The 20,582-nt window shown below is 45.4% G+C and overlaps 1 protein-coding gene across 1 annotated transcript in view; it reads right to left on the bottom strand.

Annotated features, from left to right (window-relative positions):
• Nucleotides 1-5,080: 5,080 nt before the first annotated feature.
• The window catches only part of CDH5 (cadherin 5), a 45,259-nt gene continuing 29,757 nt past the window's right edge, over nucleotides 5,081-20,582 (bottom strand). The window contains exons 7-12 of the mRNA XM_075576760.1: nucleotides 20,142-20,395; nucleotides 17,187-17,326; nucleotides 15,879-16,003; nucleotides 14,257-14,365; nucleotides 8,766-9,014; nucleotides 5,081-6,662 (exon numbers count right to left, since the gene is read on the bottom strand). Of these exons, the coding sequence (XP_075432875.1) occupies nucleotides 6,166-6,662; nucleotides 8,766-9,014; nucleotides 14,257-14,365; nucleotides 15,879-16,003; nucleotides 17,187-17,326; nucleotides 20,142-20,395 (1,374 nt within the window). The 3' untranslated portion in view covers nucleotides 5,081-6,165. The remainder of the gene's footprint in view (nucleotides 6,663-8,765; nucleotides 9,015-14,256; nucleotides 14,366-15,878; nucleotides 16,004-17,186; nucleotides 17,327-20,141; nucleotides 20,396-20,582) is intronic.

Genomic DNA, 20,582 nt, shown 5'->3' with positions numbered 1-20,582 from the left:
AGTCCTTACTCGTGAGTGTACTTAAAGTGAGTGTCCTTAAACCGAGGTATGCCTGTATAGAGCAATGTAATATTTTGGCTCCATGAGAGAGCTTCATCAGGACAGTGGCATATAGATACAGCAGCGGGGAGTCCAAAAGTAAGCCAAATACCACTCCTCAGCTTCAGTTACTGCTTGAGCTTCCCATTGCAAAGCCAGTATAACCAGCCTCACACTGAGGAGAAGACAAAGGTAGAAATAGCTGTCTGTGAGTAGGTTGCTGGCTCTGCACTTCTTTAACCCAGGCTGTGCTGAAAAGCTGTGCAATGCGGCAGGCAGAAGCTTAGAGGGGCCCATCTTAAAATGGATTTAATGTAAAAAGTGACACACTATGCTCATTAGCATGTCATTTCCCAGAATCCTTAGCTGCGGTGAAGCACTATATGCTGAGAGATAATGGGGAAATGCAGGGGTGTGAACCTATATTAGGCATGTGGGTATTTGTATTTGCTGTGTGCTGCAGTTTATGGATCCTTCCTTTTTACAGAGATGCTTAGGGAGAAGATGCTCAATGATTTAAATGAGTAACATTAATTTTTGGGACACAGTGCCACCCAGTGTTTATTTGCATGTAGCACAGATAAACCCACATCCACAATTAGAGATAAGGGAAATATTTGTTCGACAAAGTCGCGGACATGGGGGTGAGGGGGTTAGCCGGACAAATGAGGAAGTTGGGATCGACTTTCAGTGCCCCCCCCCCGGTCAGGCCCCCGCACTGCGCTAACTTCCTCTGTCGCTAGAGCCACCTTCCCCGCTCAACAATTTGGGCATGTGACCCGGGTCAGGATAATTTCAGTCCCGGGAAAACTGTCGGCGAATCGGATGTTCAAAAAACTACTGTAACCGGATATTTATAAAAAGGTAACAATGGCAAAAATCACCAAAAAATACCAAGTCAACTATCTCATTCACAGATTATACCGTGTTTGCCAGATTATAGGGTGACCCTGAATATAAGGCAACCCCCTAATTTCAGTAGTAGCTTGAAAGAAAAAAGACACAAGAAAACACACACACACACACACACACACACACACACACACACACACACACACACACACACACACACACACACACACACACACACACACACACACACACACACACACACACACACACACACACACACACACACACACACACTCTGTCTTTGTGTCTCTCTCTCTGTGTCTGTCTCTCTCGGTTTGAGCTTCCTGCCACAAGCAACATGGTTGCTTCAGGCCCCCAAGGCGGGGCTTCCTGCGTGTTACCCTCCTACCACATACATCCGACTGCTGATTGGCTCGCAAAGTGAGCGGGACTCGATTATAAGGCGAGTATGTACTTTTCAACATAACTTTATTGGAAAAAAAAAACGTCACCTTATAAACAGGCAAACCCGGTAATTTGAGCGTAAAGTTGCATGGGTTTGCAGTTGTTTTGTTTGTTGTTGTTGGTGCCTTGTGAAACTCCATGTAAATATTCAGTAGTGTTAGGCTGGGGCCATGGTACCGCAGACTGTGCGGACGTGTCCGCACGCTGAGCGTACAGACGTCCTTAAGGCAGTCTTCGCGTTCTGATTTCTTGGCGCGACAGGCCGGTCACGTGAGCGGTTCACCCAATGAGGGCAAACCAGCTCCGTGACGTCACTGGCCCGCCCCTAGACACGCCCTCGGACGGCGAGCATACCATGGCCGAAAAAACGCACCCGCTTCATGCGGGTGACGTCACGGCCACGCACGCCTCCGCACAGATGAAGGCACCATGGGCCCAGCCTTAGAAAGAAAGGCAGTGGGGTGGGAGCTTTTGTAACTTTGCCACCAAAACAGGGCCACCAGACATATCTCTGACACGTAGACACACCTGGAATGTATTTGTGGAGCTGACGTGATCACTCAGTGATACATCAGCCTAACTAAATAGGAGCAGACACCTGTCAGGTTTCATTGACATTAGGTGGTAATGGTACACTATTCATGTTATTATCAGGGCTGCTATGTTCACCCTTGTTTCCTATTGAGATATAAGAACATATCACATTTATCACACAGAGCACCAGCTGTGGGGATTTTTGATGTCATATTTTGCAGGTTGCAGCAGGATTTGATGGGAACCTATATTTCTGCTGGCAGGACCTCGTTACTGCAGGACATTTTGTTTTAACCCAGAGGTGTCCAAAGCTAGTTCTCTAGGGTAGGGTGCGCAAACTGGGGGGCGCAAGATTTTCTGGTGGTGGCGGGGGCACTTACAGAGACCCCTCGCTCTTCCCCCCCCAACATTTAAATTAAATGCCGGGTGGGGGTGTATAGAGGGCGCAAGGCTTCTGTAACTTCCTCTCACCTGCTCTGAGCCGCCTTCTGGCGATGCATCGCCTTTACCACCTGGCATCAAATGGCAACGTGTTGTGACGTGACATGATGTCGTGATGTCAAATGATGCCGCCGATGCTGGAGAGAAGGTAAGAGGAGGGGCGCGAGCAGGGAGGGGGAGGGGGAAGAGCAGGCAGGGGGCGCAAAAAATTTTTTTTTGCGCGCTCCTGCTCTAGGGCAACCAACAGGCTAGGTATTAGGGATATCCCTGCTTCAGCACAGGTGGCTCAATCAGTGACTGAGCCACTGATTGAGCCACCTGTGCTGAAACAGGGTATCCCTAATACTTGCCCTATTGGTGGCCCTTGAAGGTGGGAGTTGGCCAGCCCTGTATCTCTGCCACATGTACAGAAAAGGGAAAAAAAACTCCACATTCCCTCTTCTCATAATCACCCTGCTCTTACACATGACCCCAGCAACAACAAAAAAAAAGCATTGTAGTTCTGCCTGGCAGCAAAGGAGTTAAATGAGAGAAGACTGCTTCATCGGGTCTCTGAAATTGGAAGAGCAGAGCAGCGATGTGACAGGGGGAACACACTGCCACCAAGTGTTGATTTATGTGCATGGCATGGTAACATGATTACATTAAAATGCTGCAACGCGCTTTCTCCTCCGCCGCCTGTCAGTCCGGTTTGATTTAAACTTCAATCAGTGAAATTACAGGAGCAGGTAACTGCTGGACCGTACGTGACTGCGGCCTGAAAATGGTATTAAACACCCTGCTTTTCTCAGCTGTATTTCCAATGGGATAAAAGTATACTTTGCTTTTCTGCTGTCGAGACCTCCGACACAATGTGTAAGGTCTGAATAGAGACATTTGGGGTTTTATTTATCAAATAAGGGGAGCTGTTACTGCTCACACATGGGCGAATGATGTGACAGTGCAGTGGCAGCTGTCTCCATTTGATATGAGATTATTAATCCTTTGTGGATCAGCAAACATCATCTATGTATCCCCTCTTCTTCTACCAGCCTGTGCTCCACTGTTTCCTGCCTAATCCCCAAAGTAACCTGTTTAATCTCCATCATCATTATGTATTCAATTCAAAGGCCTTTATATGGTAGAAGCAGCAGAGAACGCGAGTAATATTTTGTGGGGATATTTCTGTGCTATTTTGTATCACACCAAGGTGTTCTAATATTGTATCTCTGCATTCTCTGAATGGCTCTCATACCCCACACTGCTCAGAAAGAAGAATAAGTCTGATGGACTGAATGTGGAAAGGGACGTGTGTAGTGACTGGCAGTGAATACGACTCATAGCTATCTTGCTTATTTGGAGGGTCGTCACACTCGTTAAAAGGGGATCTCACTACTGGAAAGCGATCCTTCCAAAAAGTAAGAAGTCTAACTTAATGACAGGCAGTTTCGCTGGTTAAGAGTTAGTCACCCTCATAAAAGTGCTGTCTCACTCATTATCAGGGAGGAGCAGCTCAGTGAGTAAGAGACACTGACTGGCACTGAGTTTGAAGCAGGGGAATCTGGTTCGATTCCCAGTGTCAGCTCCTTGTTGCCTTGGGCAAGTCACTTTATCTCCCTGTGCCTCAGGCATAAAACAAAAAGATTGTAAGCTCCACGGGGCAGGGACTTGTGTCTGCAAAATGACTCTGTAAAGCGCTGCATAAAACTAGCAGCGTTATACAAGAACATGCTATTATTATTATTATTATTATTATATGGTCTCTCACTGATTGGTAGTCAGTCTTATTCATATAGTCTCACTCAGAAGGCAGTCTCACTCCTTAAAAGGGAGTGCCACTCATTCCCAGCATGAGTGGACACACAGGCACTATTACACCTAAATAAATAACACCCCCATATACTGTACTTTATTAAAATTATTTCATTACAATTTGATTTAATGTTGTAATCCTAAACTCCTTTGCACTACAAGTAAACGGAAACATATCAGAAATTCACTCAGTAATTCCATGAAATGCGGCTAGCAGCCGTATTGGACCAGAACCAGGAAGATAGTTTATAGCTTGCAATACCCTTTTTAATGGACCAATATATCAATCTTGCAAGGTTATCTGGTGATCCGCGTTCAAGGCTGCGGGGGCCTCTTCATCAGACGTGTCAATAATTCCAGTAATCTCCAAAGTGTTTCATTTATTTTAATAGAAACCCTACAAAATCGCCACCAAAAAAAAAAAAAGCTACAGGGTATTTGTAAAAACAGCTTTCAAATTCATACAAAATAACAGCGGGAAAATACACATGGATTATGTTAAAATAAAATACAAAAATAAAATAAAAAATACAACTCGAACAAAAAACATTCAGACTTGTTAGTAAGAAATCTTTCTTACCAATGTTTGACTGCTTGTAAAGCCGGAAACACTTCAAACAATTTCCCATCTGCATCATCTAAAAAGTTAGTTTCCCCCGAGTATATTGTTATGTCATAAAAAGGTAGCAAAAGAATATATGTTGCTCGTTACAACGTGTGTCTTTATAAAAAAAACAATCTTGCAGCACCAGGTAAATGTCAGGGGAACATGGTTAGCACAAGCAAGTTTCAAGTAATTATTCACAAACATGTATCCCTGAGGAAGGACAGATTAGTACTTAGGACAGGGGTGGGCAACTCCAGTTTTCAAGGGCCTCCAACAGGTCAGGTTTTCAGGATATCCCTGCTTCAGCACAGGTGGCTCAGTCTTCGACTGATTGAGCCACCTGTGCTGAAGCAGGGATATCCTGAAAACCTGACCTGTTGGTGGCCCTTGAGGACTGGAGTTGCCCACCCCTGATTTAAGGTGACAGTATTCAGTTGGATGAAAATAGCTTAATGCGAATTAGAGAACATTTGTGAACGGCCGTTAAAATACTGCTTAAGACGCCGCTGGAAATGATTATATTCAAGTGGACTTTTACACCCGCTCCCATACATTATAAGGGAAGGGCTGGTTTTACAATCTCTATAATTGTTGTCGAAATGTCCTTTCTTGCATGATTTCATCGTTGAAATATATATATTTTTTGGGAGTGTGAAACATTTGCTGTGAACCGCCTCCATCCCCAAAGAAAATAATTCCTTAACATTTTGATCAGATTGATTTATAGAAGTCTTGGATTTAAAAAAAAACCAATTGAAATAGATCAGGTATTGGTCAAAGAAATCAGCAACTTTGGTCTAAAACAGAGTAGAACTCTTGAAAGCTTGTCTTATAATATTAACTGTTCAAATTAAATAGGTATCGCCGAATACTGAAGTGCTCGTTTACTCTGCACTAACGCGGCTGGACTAACACGGCTAATTCTACTTAATTCAGGATCTAAAATAAGAATTTAAATAGAATATGTCCTTTTACGACAATACACAAGTTCTCATCTACATGTGAAGAAGAGTTTTAATTAGCTGACGCCATAAGGATGTTTTTGCTGCATTTATAGCAGCAATCTGCTTTCCTCTACTCAAAGACACACACACACACACACACACACACACACACACACACACACACACACACACACACACACACACACACACACACACACACACACACACACATATTTCTTTGGTTCTGTTTGTAGCTCTCACTTGCTTACCAACTCTCCCCTAGATATGTTCATGCCATATTCTATCCCTGAGAAAAACAACACTCCAGGGATAAAATTACATGGCTGCCACACAACACGATAAAAGGAAATTTAAACGGGGGAAAAAAATGATGTTTCCAGCATTTTTAGCAAAATAAAATTTGATTATGTTGGAGAACAAAACTGGAGCATGATAAGACCTTAGCTCTGAGTGTATGTGGGACGGGCTCTGTTAATAAGCTGACTCTTCAGTGGGTTCCAAGCCGTACAAGTTGGCCAGCATTTTAAACCTGGGACCCCAATCATTTAACACGTCGTAATCTATGTCAGAGTCTGAGGATCCCGATTCCAACGAGCTGAGGGATTCCACGATGGATTCGGACCCTTCGTAGCCGAATATGTGAAGGGTGTCGTAGGGGAGTCCATCGCCGTCGTTGTCCGCCTCGTCTTTCTTCACCTCGATCATGAACGCCATTTCTCCGTTTCTGGAGGGTTTCTTGACCTGGGCGTATAAGCAGGGTCCCGGCTCGGCCTCGTGCTTGGGTCTTGCTGCCACGTTCCTGCGCACAGAGTTCAGGACCGATACGTCGTAACTGGTCGTGTCCATCTCTCCGCCTCCCTCCTCGTCGTAGGTGACCAGCTGCTCGTGGATCTCAGCCACGTTTTTCCCTAAGATGTTAATGTTTTTCTTTCTTTGTCTCCTTTTCACGATGATCAGCAAGGTGACAACTGTCGGAGATAGCGAGAAATGTAAGAGGGGGCAGTGCACCACCAAATATGTATACATTCATTATCTGTTTTAATTTCGTTGCTGCCAGAGGTTGCAAAGCAATATACCCTCAACATGTAATGCAATATACAGTACCCTCAACATGTAATGCAATATACAGTACCCTCAACATGCAAAGCTATATATCCTCAACATGCAAAGCAATATATCCTCAACATGCAAAGCTATATATCCTCAACATGCAAAGCTATATATCCTCAACATGCAATGCAATATATCCTCAACATGCAAAGCAATATATCCTCAACATGCAAAGCAATATATCCTCAACATGCAAAGCTATATATCCTCAACATGCAAAGCTATATATCCTCAACATGCAATGCAATATATCCTCAACATGCAAAGCAATATATCCTCAACATGCAATGCAATATATCCTCAACATGCAAAGCAATATATCCTCAACATGCAATGCAATATATCCTCAACATGCAATGCAATATATCCTCAACATGCAAAGCAATATATCCTCAACATGCAAAGCTATATATCCTCAACATGCAAAGCTATATATCCTCAACATGCAATGCAATATATCCTCAACATGCAAAGCAATATATCCTCAACATGCAATGCAATATATCCTCAACATGCAAAGCAATATATCCTCAACATGCAAAGCTATATATCCTCAACATGCAATATATCCTCAACATGCAATGCAATATATCCTCAACATGCAAAGCAATATAATCACCAACATGCAATGCAATACAGTATATCCTCAACATGCAATGCAATATATCCTCAACATGCAATGCAATATATCCTCAACATGCAAAGCAATATATCCTCAACATGCAAAGCAATATATCCTCAACATGCAAAGCAATATAATCACCAACATGCAAAGCTATATAATCACCAACATGCAATGCAATATATCCTCAACATGCAATGCAATATATCCTCAACATGCAAAGCAATATATCCTCAACATGCAAAGCAATATATCCTCAACATGCAAAGCAATATATCCTCAACATGCAAAGCAATATATCCTCAACATGCAATGCAATATATCCTCAACATGCAAAGCAATATATCCTCAACATGCAATGCAATATATCCTCAACATGCAAAGCAATATATCCTCAACATGCAAAGCAATATATCCTCAACATACAAAGCAATATATCACCAACATGCAAAGCAATATATCCTCATCATGCAAAGCAATATATCCTCAACATGCAAAGCAATATATCCTCAACATGCAAAGCTATATATCCTCAACATGCAATGCAATATATCCTCAACATGCAAAGCAATATATCACCAACATGCAAAGCAATATATCCTCAACATGCAAAGCAATATACCCTCAACATACAAAGCTATATGTTTCTAATATGTAATACATTGCTGGACCCTCTGGTGACAAAGCGGTTGAAATGATCTAATTTGGATCTATTTATCACATTGTTTGAGCTGCACAACTGGGGACAATAGTGGAGTAAAAAACAGCATCAGATTTATTAAGGGAAATGTTTCCTTATATTCTGGCAGCCGGGTGACCTTGATAAGTTGACCCCTAAATTGAGGACTAGCCTGGGAAAGTGAAATAAAATAATACTAACATACGGCAGAAGAGAGGCCGCGTGTACTGTATGCTCACAGTGTAAGGCACCGTGCACATGGGCAGTAACATGAAGTAAGCAAAAAGCCACCTGCACCCCCGAATAGAAAGCGGGTATCGCTGGGGCCCTCCACTAACAAAACAGGGACACTTCCTGAAACATAAACCCCCCAAAACCTCCTCCACAAAGTATAAAAAGACTTGGTTTAAAAGTGTTTAAAATGTAAAAAAAAAAAACATTACAACTTTTAGATTTAGGTTTGTTACATAAAAACAGGTCAAAATCCCATGATTGTTGTAAATCCGGTAGGGCTGTTTTTTAGCGGACACAAGCAGTTAAAAACATCCAAATATTTGTAAAGCATAAAGGCCCATGTTTACTAAGTAATGCTACCTCCATAAGACGCGCAGCAAACAGAAATGAATGCCCAGGAAGGTGCGTTTGCCGACGAAATCTCACCCAAAATGATGAGTAACAAAGAAATAAAAACGACGACGAGCGTTGGGACGGCAACCCCGACCCGGTGAGCGGCCTCCTCGCAGAACGTGAATTTCCCATTTTCGTCACATTTGCAGACAGCGATGGTTAGGGTGCTGGTGCCGATCTGCTCCGGGCTCCCGTTGTCCGAGATCACAATAGGCAGGTAATGGACTTTGGCTACGTCCCGGTTAAACTGCCCGTGTTTTACCAGAATGTTCGCGGTGTTATCTGGGGAACGAGGAGAATTTTAGTCGGACGTTTGCACCGATGAAACGTCACCGTGTACCAGTGCTGCTCTGCGGTGACATACATTAGGAGGGTAAATATGCGCTAGTCCTCAGTAAAAAAAAAAAAAAAAAGAGACCAGATTTATCCGAAAAATTTGCATATTTTTAATCACCAGTTAAAATATATATATGCATCACTCAATTCCAATCATTTGCCTCACTCACCCTCCTCCACTGGTACAAGCTCCCGCACCACATCCAATCTGCCCCTTCCCTACCTATCTTCAGAAGACAACTCAAAACTCATCTCTTCTCCATCACATTCCATGATCCCCGGTTAACCCCCTTCTACCCCATTCCCTCCTTCACTAGCGTTCTGCCCTACACTTACCCCTTCCTAAACCTTCCTTCATTCTCTCCAAAGCCCTGCAAGGTCACCCATCTCACCGATCCAATAGCCTCCGCTGTCCCCAATGTCAGACCAATCACCATGCCACTGCCAAGACTAAATCCAGAGACTTGAGCCCAACCCCTGCCCACCGACCAAGACAAGCTCTCAGTGCGCCTAACCCATAGCCCGATCATAATGTCCCATCACTGCCCACCAACCAAGACAAGCTCTCAGTGCACCTAACCCATAGCCCGATCATAATGTCCCATCACTGCCCACCAACCAAGACAAGATCTCAGTGCACCTAACCCATAGCCCGACCATAATGTCCCATCACTGCCCACCAACCAAGCAAGCTCTCAGTGCACCTAACCCATAGCCCGACCATAATGTCCCATCACTGCCCACCAACCAAGCAAGCTCTCAGTGCACCTAACCCATAGCCCGACCATAATGTCCCATCACTGCCCACCAACCAAGCAAGCACTCAGTGCACCTAACCCATAGCCCGACCATAATGTCCCATCACTGCCCACCAACCAAGCAAGCACTCAGTGCACCTAACCCATAGACCGACCATAATGTCCCATCACTGCCCACCAACCAAGCAAGCTCTCAGTGCACCTAACCCATAGACCGACCATAATGTTCCATCACTGCCCACCAACCAAGCAAGCTCTCAGTGCACCTAACCCATAGCCCGACCATAATGTCCCATCACTGCCCACCAACCAAGCAAGCTCTCAGTGCACCTAACCCATAGCCCGACCATAATGTCCCATCACTGCCCACCAACCAAGCAAGCACTCAGTGCACCTAACCCATAGCCCGACCATAATGTCCCATCACTGCCCACCAACCAAGCAAGCTCTCAGTGCACCTAACCCATAGACCGACCATAATGTTCCATCACTGCCCACCAACCAAGCAAGCTCTCAGTGCACCTAACCCATAGCCCGACCATAATGTCCCACCCCTGCCCACCACCCAAGCAAGCTCACAATGCATCCAACCCATAGCCAGACCATAATGTCCCATTTAAGGGAGGGGGTGTGTAATTGGCTGGATCGGGGCGTGTTATTGAAGGAACTATCGTGATGTAATTTGGGTCATGTGACCCTTCTGGGCGCTTGGAAATCACTTTTCCATGTCACCCCAAGCGCTGTGCATTGTCGAGCGTACGTGCACATGAAGCATCAGCGTGGCCATGCTCATTGATTACATTAAAGTGAGCGCGCCAAGCGCCAAGTATGAGCACGCTCAGTAGCAGCGTGGATGCAGCTTAATGTAGAGCGCCCTCAGGGCACTACATAAATGTTGTTATAAATATATACATTCTAATACCAACTCAGTCCCCATGGAATTCTGTGAGTTGCTGCAGTGGTTCTGCAATTCCTTGTCCCAGGTGTAGCTATACAAGATGTGAAGAGCTACATCAAAAACACCTGCGAACTCATTCTTTGTAGGACAGCAATAGAAGATAAATAGCATTTATCATTAGGAGCAAAAGGGGAGATGGCAGGGGTGGCTACAAGCCTCTTACCCAGGTGTCCCAGGGGCATGTAAACCCACCTCAAACCCACCTCAAACCCACTTTAGCAAACTTAACACCCTCTACAATTCAATTTGCCGTTTTGTTCTCCAATGCAACTATAACACACATCACTGCGAAATGCTCAAAGAACTAAATTGGTCATCACTAGAGTCTAGGCGCAAAGTTCACCTTTCCTGTCTTGCCTTCAAATTATTTATGTGCAAGCTACCCAGCTACCTGAACAAGCTCCTCACCTCTACCACAAGCAGCACCTGTCACCTGAGATCAGACTCCAAAAGACTGTTCATGGTCCCAAGGCTCTACAGAGTATCCGGCCGTTCCTCCTTCTCTTACCGTGCACCCCAAAACTGGAACAACCTACCAGAGACTCTCACATCCACCACCCGTCTAAGTTCTTTCAAATCTAAGGCTGTCACACATTTTAATCTGGTCTGTAACTGTTACATACGCCCATAATACAAATTATCTTTAACTGTGCATGCAATGTCTTGTATATAATGTATACCCTGCTCATTATGTAACTGTATTTGTAACCATGTATTATTTGTCTTACTTCCTGGTAAAATATTTTATAAATAAATAAATGTAGCTGAGCAGCAGCTACCTTGTGAGGACTTGTCCTCAACAAGCGACTCAGTAGATTCTGGACACACGCAGGCACCCTGTCCCTGTCCCCGAACCCTGCCCTCTCTATTTTCACTAAGTTGATCAAAACTACGCTGCAGATAAAATTATTTGTCGTCAGAGGGCCGGACGCTCCTTTTGCAGGTTACATATGGATTTATTTCTTTTTATTTCAAAGATAATGGTAAAAGGTTTCCAGACATAACGTGCCCTATGAACGAGCTGGGAAGAAGACTGCTCGCCTCGGTCTTTCCATCGGCGGCGGGTTTCAGGCCCTGATATACAATGTTACTTTTTATGTGTCCCCTTGTCTCCAGAAATAATACTACCAGAAATAGTGCCGAGCAAATAAAGAGGCCCATGTGATTCTTTAATGCAGGGGTTCTCCACTCCAGTCCTGAAGACCTCCCCAACAGGTCAGGTTGAGGTTATCCCTGCTTCAGCGCAGACTGTGCCACTGATTGAGCCACCTGTGCTGAAGCAGGCTCTTCGACTGAGTCACTGGTTGAGCCACCTGTGCTGAAGCAGGCTCTTCGACTGAGTCACTGGTTGAGCCACCTGTGCTGAAGCAGGGATATCCTAAAAACTTGACCTGTTGGGAGGGTCTTGAGGACCGGAGTTCAGCACCCCCTGCTTTAATAGCGACCAGAAGACATGCTCTGATTTTCCCGAGCCAGGATTCTTACTGGCAAAGGTTACAAACCCTACAAGAAACTTTAATTGTATCTACTATTTTTACATGTAAACTCTTGAGTCAATGTCCTCATTAAATTTGCAATAGACGAGATTACTGCGATCAGTTGTGAAACATGACAGGGGACTGGGAAAAAAAAAGGGTCAGAGGTGTAAGCAGAACAGCCGCAGGACCAAATAACCGTTTCAATGTGTTATTCATGGAGAGTAGAACGCAGCACGGGAACGGCGGAGGTTTGTAGTAAAGAACAAGAGCGAAAGGAAGAAGTCGCTTGTAATGAGAGAGTGTGCTAAATGCTAGTGTTATATATCAGTACAAGACGTGAAAAACTGCAGTCATTATTAACAAAACAACACAAAAGTGGTAACAGTTACGGATCTTGTATATTAAACCTTTATTTTTAAGTATGACTGCAAAATTGATGCCATGTTGCTGTTCAGCTCTTAATGTTAATAGAGTCGGTTCTGCAATGCAACCCAGATATCTCTTTAGCATCCAAGTGACTGCGCGTGGTAAATATCAACGTTCACGCATTAAACGCGTGTTAATGTGCCCGTAAATAACGCCATGTTTTGCAAGTCATTTTAGTAACGAAAACATGAAACTATTTTTCCAGCAAACGGTTCAGTCGGAAAATATTAAACGTCGAAACCTTTTATGTGGTGCGAGAGAGGTAATTGTATTTCAACATTTCTAAAAGAAGGGAAAAAAAGCCCCCCCAGGGTATCCCAAAGAACAGTGCGTATAGCTGGTCGCAGCTAAGGGAGGGGCAAGGAAGAGGTTAAGGGGTATTAAGGGCGAGTGAACTCGGACATGCCCAAGATTTTGTGGATCACAGCATTACCCACCCATTCATTCCTCTACAACAGGAGTGGTCAACTGCAGTCCTCAAGGGCCACCAACAGGTCAGGTTTTCAGGATATCCCTGCTTCAGCACAGGTGATGCGGTCATTGACTGAGCAACTGTTTGAGCCACCTGTACTGAAGCAGGCATATCCTGAAAACCTGACCTGTTGGTGGCCTTTGAGGACTGGAGTTGGCCACTTCGACTCTAGAACAATGGCGGGTAGTACTTTGTCAATGCTTGCTAGTTGTTGTCATTTTCTGTAAAAGTCTGTCGTTACGTTGCAGGAAAAATCGTCACAGAGGAAATTCCGGAGCGGGGAATCGCTAGCCAAAAGGGAAACAGGAGGCAAGCAAGAGGCCACAGCCGGGCATGCTCGACCACAAGGAAAAGGTTGGTGGCCAAGAGGCGCAAGCTAGACGGCTGGGCCTGTCCATCCACATTAAAGCATTGTTGGGTGGGCATGCCATCAGCAGGGCTGGACCCGCCCAGCCACAGGGAAAAGATGTCAGATGCCAGGCTCCAGCTGTGTGGTTGTGTCATGGCAGCCACAATGTTTGCGCTTAGAGGGTTTCCCATTTTTACCAATGGCTGGCCGGCAGCGGTATTTTTGGTTTTATTAACAAGGCTGTGACCTGTCCTACTCCCACTGATATAGCGTCAGATTCTCTTATTTTGGGGAAAGAGGCAGAATGCCAAGGGTCATCGGCCTAGGACGGTTATGTAACACAACAGCAGCTTTCAATGTTCGATGGCATAACCCTGCCCCGCGCCCCGCCCAGCGTCACTGCATTACTCGGCGTTCTGAAGTCTGTCGTAGCGCGCGTCCCTCCTGTACGCGCGTCGCCGCCTCCCTTTGCCCATGTTTACGGAACAACTTGTGTAGTTCAAATGCAGCAGCGACGGGGGGGGGGGGAACTGCCAGAAAGGAGCTGGGAGAATATGGATTTACAAAGAGAATCACGTTCTGTATCACACTGGGATTAAAACCCAGCAGCTTTTCCTGAGCCAAAGCTCTCCCACTGCGATGCTATTGACCAAACGCTGAAAAACTAAAAATTCGAGGTCTAGAGAAACACATTTTCAAACGCCTCCATGCGTATTCATCACCAGAGAGCAAAACACAATACTGTACCGTGATTATCCTGCACTGTGAAATTGTTTTCCTTTTTCGCCAAGTAATATGTGAACTTCATGCCTGGTCCCATTTCATCCTTATCAGTAGCCGTGATGTTTATTATGACCTGGAACGGTAACAACGGTTGTGGGTTACTGCAAAGTAAAGTAGTGTATTTTTAACCCCTTCCCTGTCGGAGGAGCCAGCCACGATGCTTTCAAGAGCAGTGTTTTTCAACAGGGGTTCCTAGGAACCTTTGGGTTCCCCGGGCATCCCTAAAGGGTTCCCTGCAATTTTCAGGTCATAATAAATAATAATAGGTCATTCGAAATAAAGAAGAATTTACAATGCATATGGTCTCAGACGCGCTATTAGAGATGGTTGGGGTTCCTTACAATGCATCTGATCTCAGACTCGCTATTAGAGAGGGTTGGGGTTCCTTACATTGCATCTGGTCTCAGAAGCGCTATTAGAGAGGGCTGGGGTTCCTTACATTGCATCTGATCTCAGACACACTGTTAGAGAGGGTTGGGGTTCCTTACAATGCATCTGATCTCAGAAGAGATTAGAAAGGTTTGGGGTTCCTGACAATGCATCTGATCCCAGACGTGCTATTAGAGAGGGTCGGGGTTCCTTACAATGCATCTGATCTCAGACACACTATTAGAGAGGGTTGGGGTTCCTTACAATGCATCTGATCTCAGACGCGCTATTAGAGAGGTTTGGGGTTCCTGAAATTGCATCTGATCCCAGACACTCTATTAGAGAGGTTTGGGGTTCCTGACAATGCATCTGTTCCCAGACGCACTATTAGAGAGGGTTGGGGTTCCTCAGAATTTCACATAGGGTTCCTTCGCCTAAAAAAGGTTGGAAATCACTGTTCTAGAGTGATGGAGAGGCCTTGATTGGTGCTTGAAGTGGGAAGCTTTTTGCTAGTATGGGGTAATGTCTTCATTTGTGCTGTGAATCAGATCTGAATAATTCGATTCTAAGTTCTCTGGAGCAGGGACGTATTCCAAATTCTGCTAGGCAAATACACAATACTATCAGTGTTGTACAAAGTTTGATTATTACTCTTGATATGTATCAATTGTGATCCAAATGCAGCCTCTCCTTTCCCAATAAGTATATATTTTTTCTCTCTCCCTCTAATATACAGCAGCGTGGGGGCCTTAATTAAATACATCAAAATTACTCCAATCCTCAAGGGCTGGTCAGGTTTTCAGGATATCCCTGCTTCAGCGCAAGTGGCTCAACCAGTGGCTCAGTTGAAAACAGAGCCACTGACTGAGCCACCTGTGCTGAAGCCGGGACTGATTGAGCCACCTGTGCTGAAGCAGGGACTGATTTAGCCACTGTGCTGAAGCAGGGACTGATTGACACTGCTATGAAAAGCACTTCCTCAAACGGTACCATTTCATTTCCTTCTGCGCCTTCCGTTTTTTTTTCACAGCTCATTTAGCAGAAAGCTTTAGGAATGGTGTTTTGTGAAATCAATATTACGCACAGCTCACATTTCCGCTTCGTGCTGGGAAACCAGGCAAGCTGGCTCCTATCACAGGCCCACTCCGCCAGGGAGAGGTCACTAAGGAAGCAACCACAAATTATACCATATCAGTCAAAACACCCAGGCGCGTTACCGTTCCATCGGCGGCGTTCTCGCACACTTTGGGCTCGTAAGGCCGAGCAAATTCCGGAGCGTTGTCATTCACATCGAGCACTTTTATGATGACGGACACCAGGGACTCTTTCTTGATTGGAGGGTCTGAAATGTAGAGATGGGAGATGTTCACTTTTAGGTGCCGACTATGTGTCGAGCAGCTGTCAAAATGTATCAATCCCCCAATGTCTTCTCCATACAACGCCACTAAACTTTCTTCCTTTAGAGTTGTGTCAGAACGGGCGTGAAAAATAGATTGTAGGAATCAATTGAGATGTAGTAAGGCCTTAGGCTAGGTGCCCGGTAGTGATGGCGGGACGCACCGCACACCAATCACTAACCTCAATAAGGCAGGCCCCAGTGTCTTCTCGCGTGTTGGCTCACGCAGTGCGGTGGCGCATCAGCCAGCAGGGGAGACAACACGATTGGGTTCCCGTGCGGCGACGCGGTCATGTGGTGTGCTGGGAGCCAATAGCAGGGCAGATAGCTTGGGCCAATGGGAGCGCAGTGCTTTGAGCTGCTGGGCTGTGCTTTGTGTTGTTCCTGACGACATGGCCGTGCCCCTCCCTCTGTTTTGGCCACGCTGCCCGCGCCTCCCGTTGCTCCCTACAGACCGCAGATTGCGGTTTTAAGCTGTTAGCCGCCACCCCCGGGGACTTAGCCGTACACTCATGCATTAAAAAACAGGCACAACGACATGCAGAGGGTTTCACCGCCCGATGCCACTAAACCCGGCGCGACCTAACGAATTCCCAGAAAGATTGCCAGTGGTGAAATAGTCTTTTCTTTGAATTTGAGCATCCAGCACTTAAACTCAATGTCAAAGCTACAGCATTGATCTTTGAAGTGGGAGATCCATTGCATCTCCTTATTATGACTTGGGATGAGCCAGTTTACCTTCCTGTGCCTTCGCTACCCAGGTCGGGATTTCACTGCACCTGTAAAGGTTCAACGTTGCAGCAACAGACACCTTATTAGTGTAACGAGAGATTATACTTCTCCTCTGATCGTTGACCACATTACGGGGTTATTAGGATAAATTCTCCTCTTGGTTTTCAAATTTGGGACACGCATCCCATTTTCTTTAGTTTAAATGTCTTTGATTGCAGTTAATCCTAATGATTTATCTACATTTTGTGATAATCCAGTGATATCCCCTAATGAGAAAACACGCACAGGTATAAAATCATTTGGCCGCTGCCTTCAACATCACAGGGGACTTTGATGAGGGTTGCTGACAAAATTCGATAGAAGAAAAAAAAAAAAATCTATTTTTTTTAATACTTACTGTTTGGATCAATTTCCTCAGCTGCTATGGTTAAATTATGCCAGGCATTGGTCTCTCTGTCAAGTGCCCTGGTGTTGATAATATTCCCATTGGTTTTTGCTACAGTGATGAGGTCGTTGTTGGGTTTTCTGATGGAGTATCTATGAATGAGAACGGCAGTATTATTCGTAACATGCTAAACCTTCAAATTCTACCCATCCCGACTTGGCGTTCTTCTCAAGGATGTCTTCTTTCTACCCCCTTTGTATCTAAAGCCCTCTCCCGCCTTAAACCTTTCTCACTGACTGCCCCGCACCTCAGGAATGCCCTTCCCCTCAATACCCGACTAGCACCCTCTCTATCCACCTTTAAGATCCACCTTAAGACACACCTGCTTAAAGAAGCATATGAATAGCACTGTGGATAATCCTGGACACATGATACATAAAGCTTGGCTCCCTGCAGACGCACTTACCAGAACCCCCTCCTACTGTCTCTGTACGTTCTCCCTACCTACCAATTAGATTGTAAGCTCCTCGGATACCCTGTGTCCATGTTAGTTTCTGCATATGTAAAGCTGTGACATATCTGTACATTTATCAGTGTCTACAGCAGCGGTGCGCAAACTGTGGGGCGTGACCCCCAGGGGGGGCGCGAGACTGCCGACGGGGGGCGCGGGGTTTACAGAGGCCCCGCGCGCTTCCCGAAGGCACTTAAATTAAGTGCCGGGGGAGCTGCAGGGCCTCTGTAAACCATACTTACCCGTGGCTCTGGCGGCTTCCTCCCGGCGTCGCCATGGCAACGCGGCGGCAAAATGACGCTGCGAGGTCATGTGACGTCACGTTGCTATGGCAACGTGACGTCATTACGCCGGAGCGAGGGTAAGTTGGGGTTGGGGGGGGCGCGGGAGTGAGGGGACAGCCGGCAGGGGGGCGCAGGGAAAAAAGTTTGCGCCCCCCTGGTCTACAGCATGACCACTGAATGAGAACTTGGGGGGAATGAAGGTTTGGGGAACGGTGCAAGACCTGCAGATATACTCATCAATATTTTGGGTACTTTATAGGGGGGAGATGGAGTTGTCACTTTTTTTTGTATCCACCATAAGCTAATTGTGTCTGGTTTGCAACCACTACCAACCTCACAATGCCGAATCTGTGATCAGATACAAACTGATGAGCACGAAATGGGCCTGAACAGCGGTCCCTGAGTAGGTCCATTGACTCTGCACTTTCTTAGCTGTACAACCTGTTTAATGCAGCAGGGAACAGCTCCAGGAAACCCATGCAATAACATAGATACCAGGTAGAAGAACATTGTTCAAATATAGTGCTCAAGTGACAAAATATGTAGTAAACAATAATTTCTTGATTGAAGGTCATAGGCTGGGTCTAGGTGTGTAAATGAGTGAGGTATATATGGGTGAGTATATGTGTCCGACACCTGAATAAATGTCCTGGTGAGTGTGGGTAATGGAGATATATGAGCCCCACCCCCTCACTGCCAATGTGGACTGGTACTGACAACTTGTAAAAACACCAATAAAATACCTCTTAGTACTGTTTAAAGCACAAACTCACGTGACCTTGCCCATTGTGCCTTCTGGGATGCGTGCTTCTGCCAGTTGAGATAATTCAGGTAGCCACAAGTGTAGAGATGCAGCGCACAGCAAAGAACTGGATCCACGGGACAGCAGCAGTTTGATAAAAGTAAAGTTCTTTATTGAAAAAGCATGGTGCAGACAGGAATGGGTGTACTCTCCGACGAAGCGCCACACAGGCGTGAAACGCGTTAGAGACAGAGGCTTTTTTCCTGCACCCATTCCTGTCTGCACCATGCTTTTTCAATAAAGAACTTTACTTTTATCAAACTGCTGCTGTCCCGTGGATCCAGTTCTTTGCTGTGCGCTGCATCTCTACACTTGTGGCTACCTGAATTACAATAACATAGATAGGAAGTTAAAAGTGACACACTCTCTATTTGCATGTCATGACACAGAATTCTTATCTGCAATGTAAGCACTGCGTAACATGTGGCAATGGGGGAATGAGGCAGGTTTGGGCAGGGCCAGGTTAAAGTCTTAGTAGACCCTGGGCACTCTCATAATTGTAGGCCCCCAAGATAGATGCATAGTTAACATCTGGAAAACTTTGTCACCAAAAATGTAACATTATTTTTAGAGCGTATCTTGCCATTTTAGGAACAAACTGTGCAGGGCAGCTCGCTTTCTCAAAGCTGAAACATATATAAAGAACTGTCTTAGGTCAGCCATGGGACAGAAACGACTTTGGCAAAAATTGAAATTGGAAAATGTCTGCGATTTCGACATTTGTAGATTTATTATTATTATAATAAAGGAAGTTTTGCAAAGTAATTCAATGAAAGCAAATTATTAAGATTGATTTTGCGGGTTTCTTTTCCCATTATTGAGTTATCTGAGATTGTTTTAGGCCTAAAACTTTGTCGTGGGCCCTTGGGAGTAAGGTTGCCAGGTGGCTTCTCCAAGAATACTGGACACAATGGTGAAAGGTTTGACGCGCTCGAGACACACACACCTCTCACCTCTATCCACTCCATGCTGTTTCCTCCTCTCCTTGGCCCCACCCCCAGGCTCTTGACCTCCTTCTGATCGGCTACATTACATAATCAGGATGTAGGCTGCCCAGAACCCCTAGCAACAGCCCTGCTCTCTCCCTGCTCAAGGAAATCTCCGCGGCCCCCCAAGCCAGTCAGATGACTATGTCCAAAAAGGTAATACTAGACACATACTGTACATTTCCAGTATTACCTCTCATTTTTTACTCAACAGTGTCCAAATACAGGATAGCCCGGTTCAATATTGGACACCTGGCCACCCTACTTGGGAGCTTCGTGCACCCATTTTGCCCAGTGGATAATCCAGGCCTGGGTTTGGGGACCTGTGGATACCCATGTGTGTATGTTGTACACTTATTGATGAATGGCAGTGAAGCCCCCCACCTTATATTCCTGTTGGCTGCGTCAGGGTCTCTCGCGGTGATGAAGCCGATGATCGTGTTAGGAGCGATATTTTCTACCACTTCAAACTGGTAAAATGGTTTCGAGAACACAGGAGGCTCGTCCACGTCAAGGACGTTGATGATGACTTCGGTGATGCTCTTGGCTTTGACCTGTTTCCACACCCGCAAGTCAATGGTCGGATCCGTCGCTTCAATACTCAGCCGGTACTCTTTAATACTCTCAAAATCCAGCGGCTGGAAAGACAGGGAGAATGCAAAGGAACTCAGATTTTAAAGGAGGCGGCGGCGTAAGACGCAAACGGCACATCGCGAAAAGCGCGCAGGTTATTTTATGCGCAAACGTTGAGGTTCATCTGGTTTACCTAAAATGAACACGAAAGAGAATTCCTGAATAAAAGTAAAACCCCACCCCAAAAAAAGC

The sequence above is a fragment of the Ascaphus truei genome, chromosome 19 (assembly GCF_040206685.1).
Source record: "Ascaphus truei isolate aAscTru1 chromosome 19, aAscTru1.hap1, whole genome shotgun sequence".
Taxonomy (NCBI): Eukaryota; Metazoa; Chordata; class Amphibia; order Anura; family Ascaphidae; genus Ascaphus; species Ascaphus truei.
This window is presented reverse-complemented; position numbering and strand designations above follow the sequence as displayed.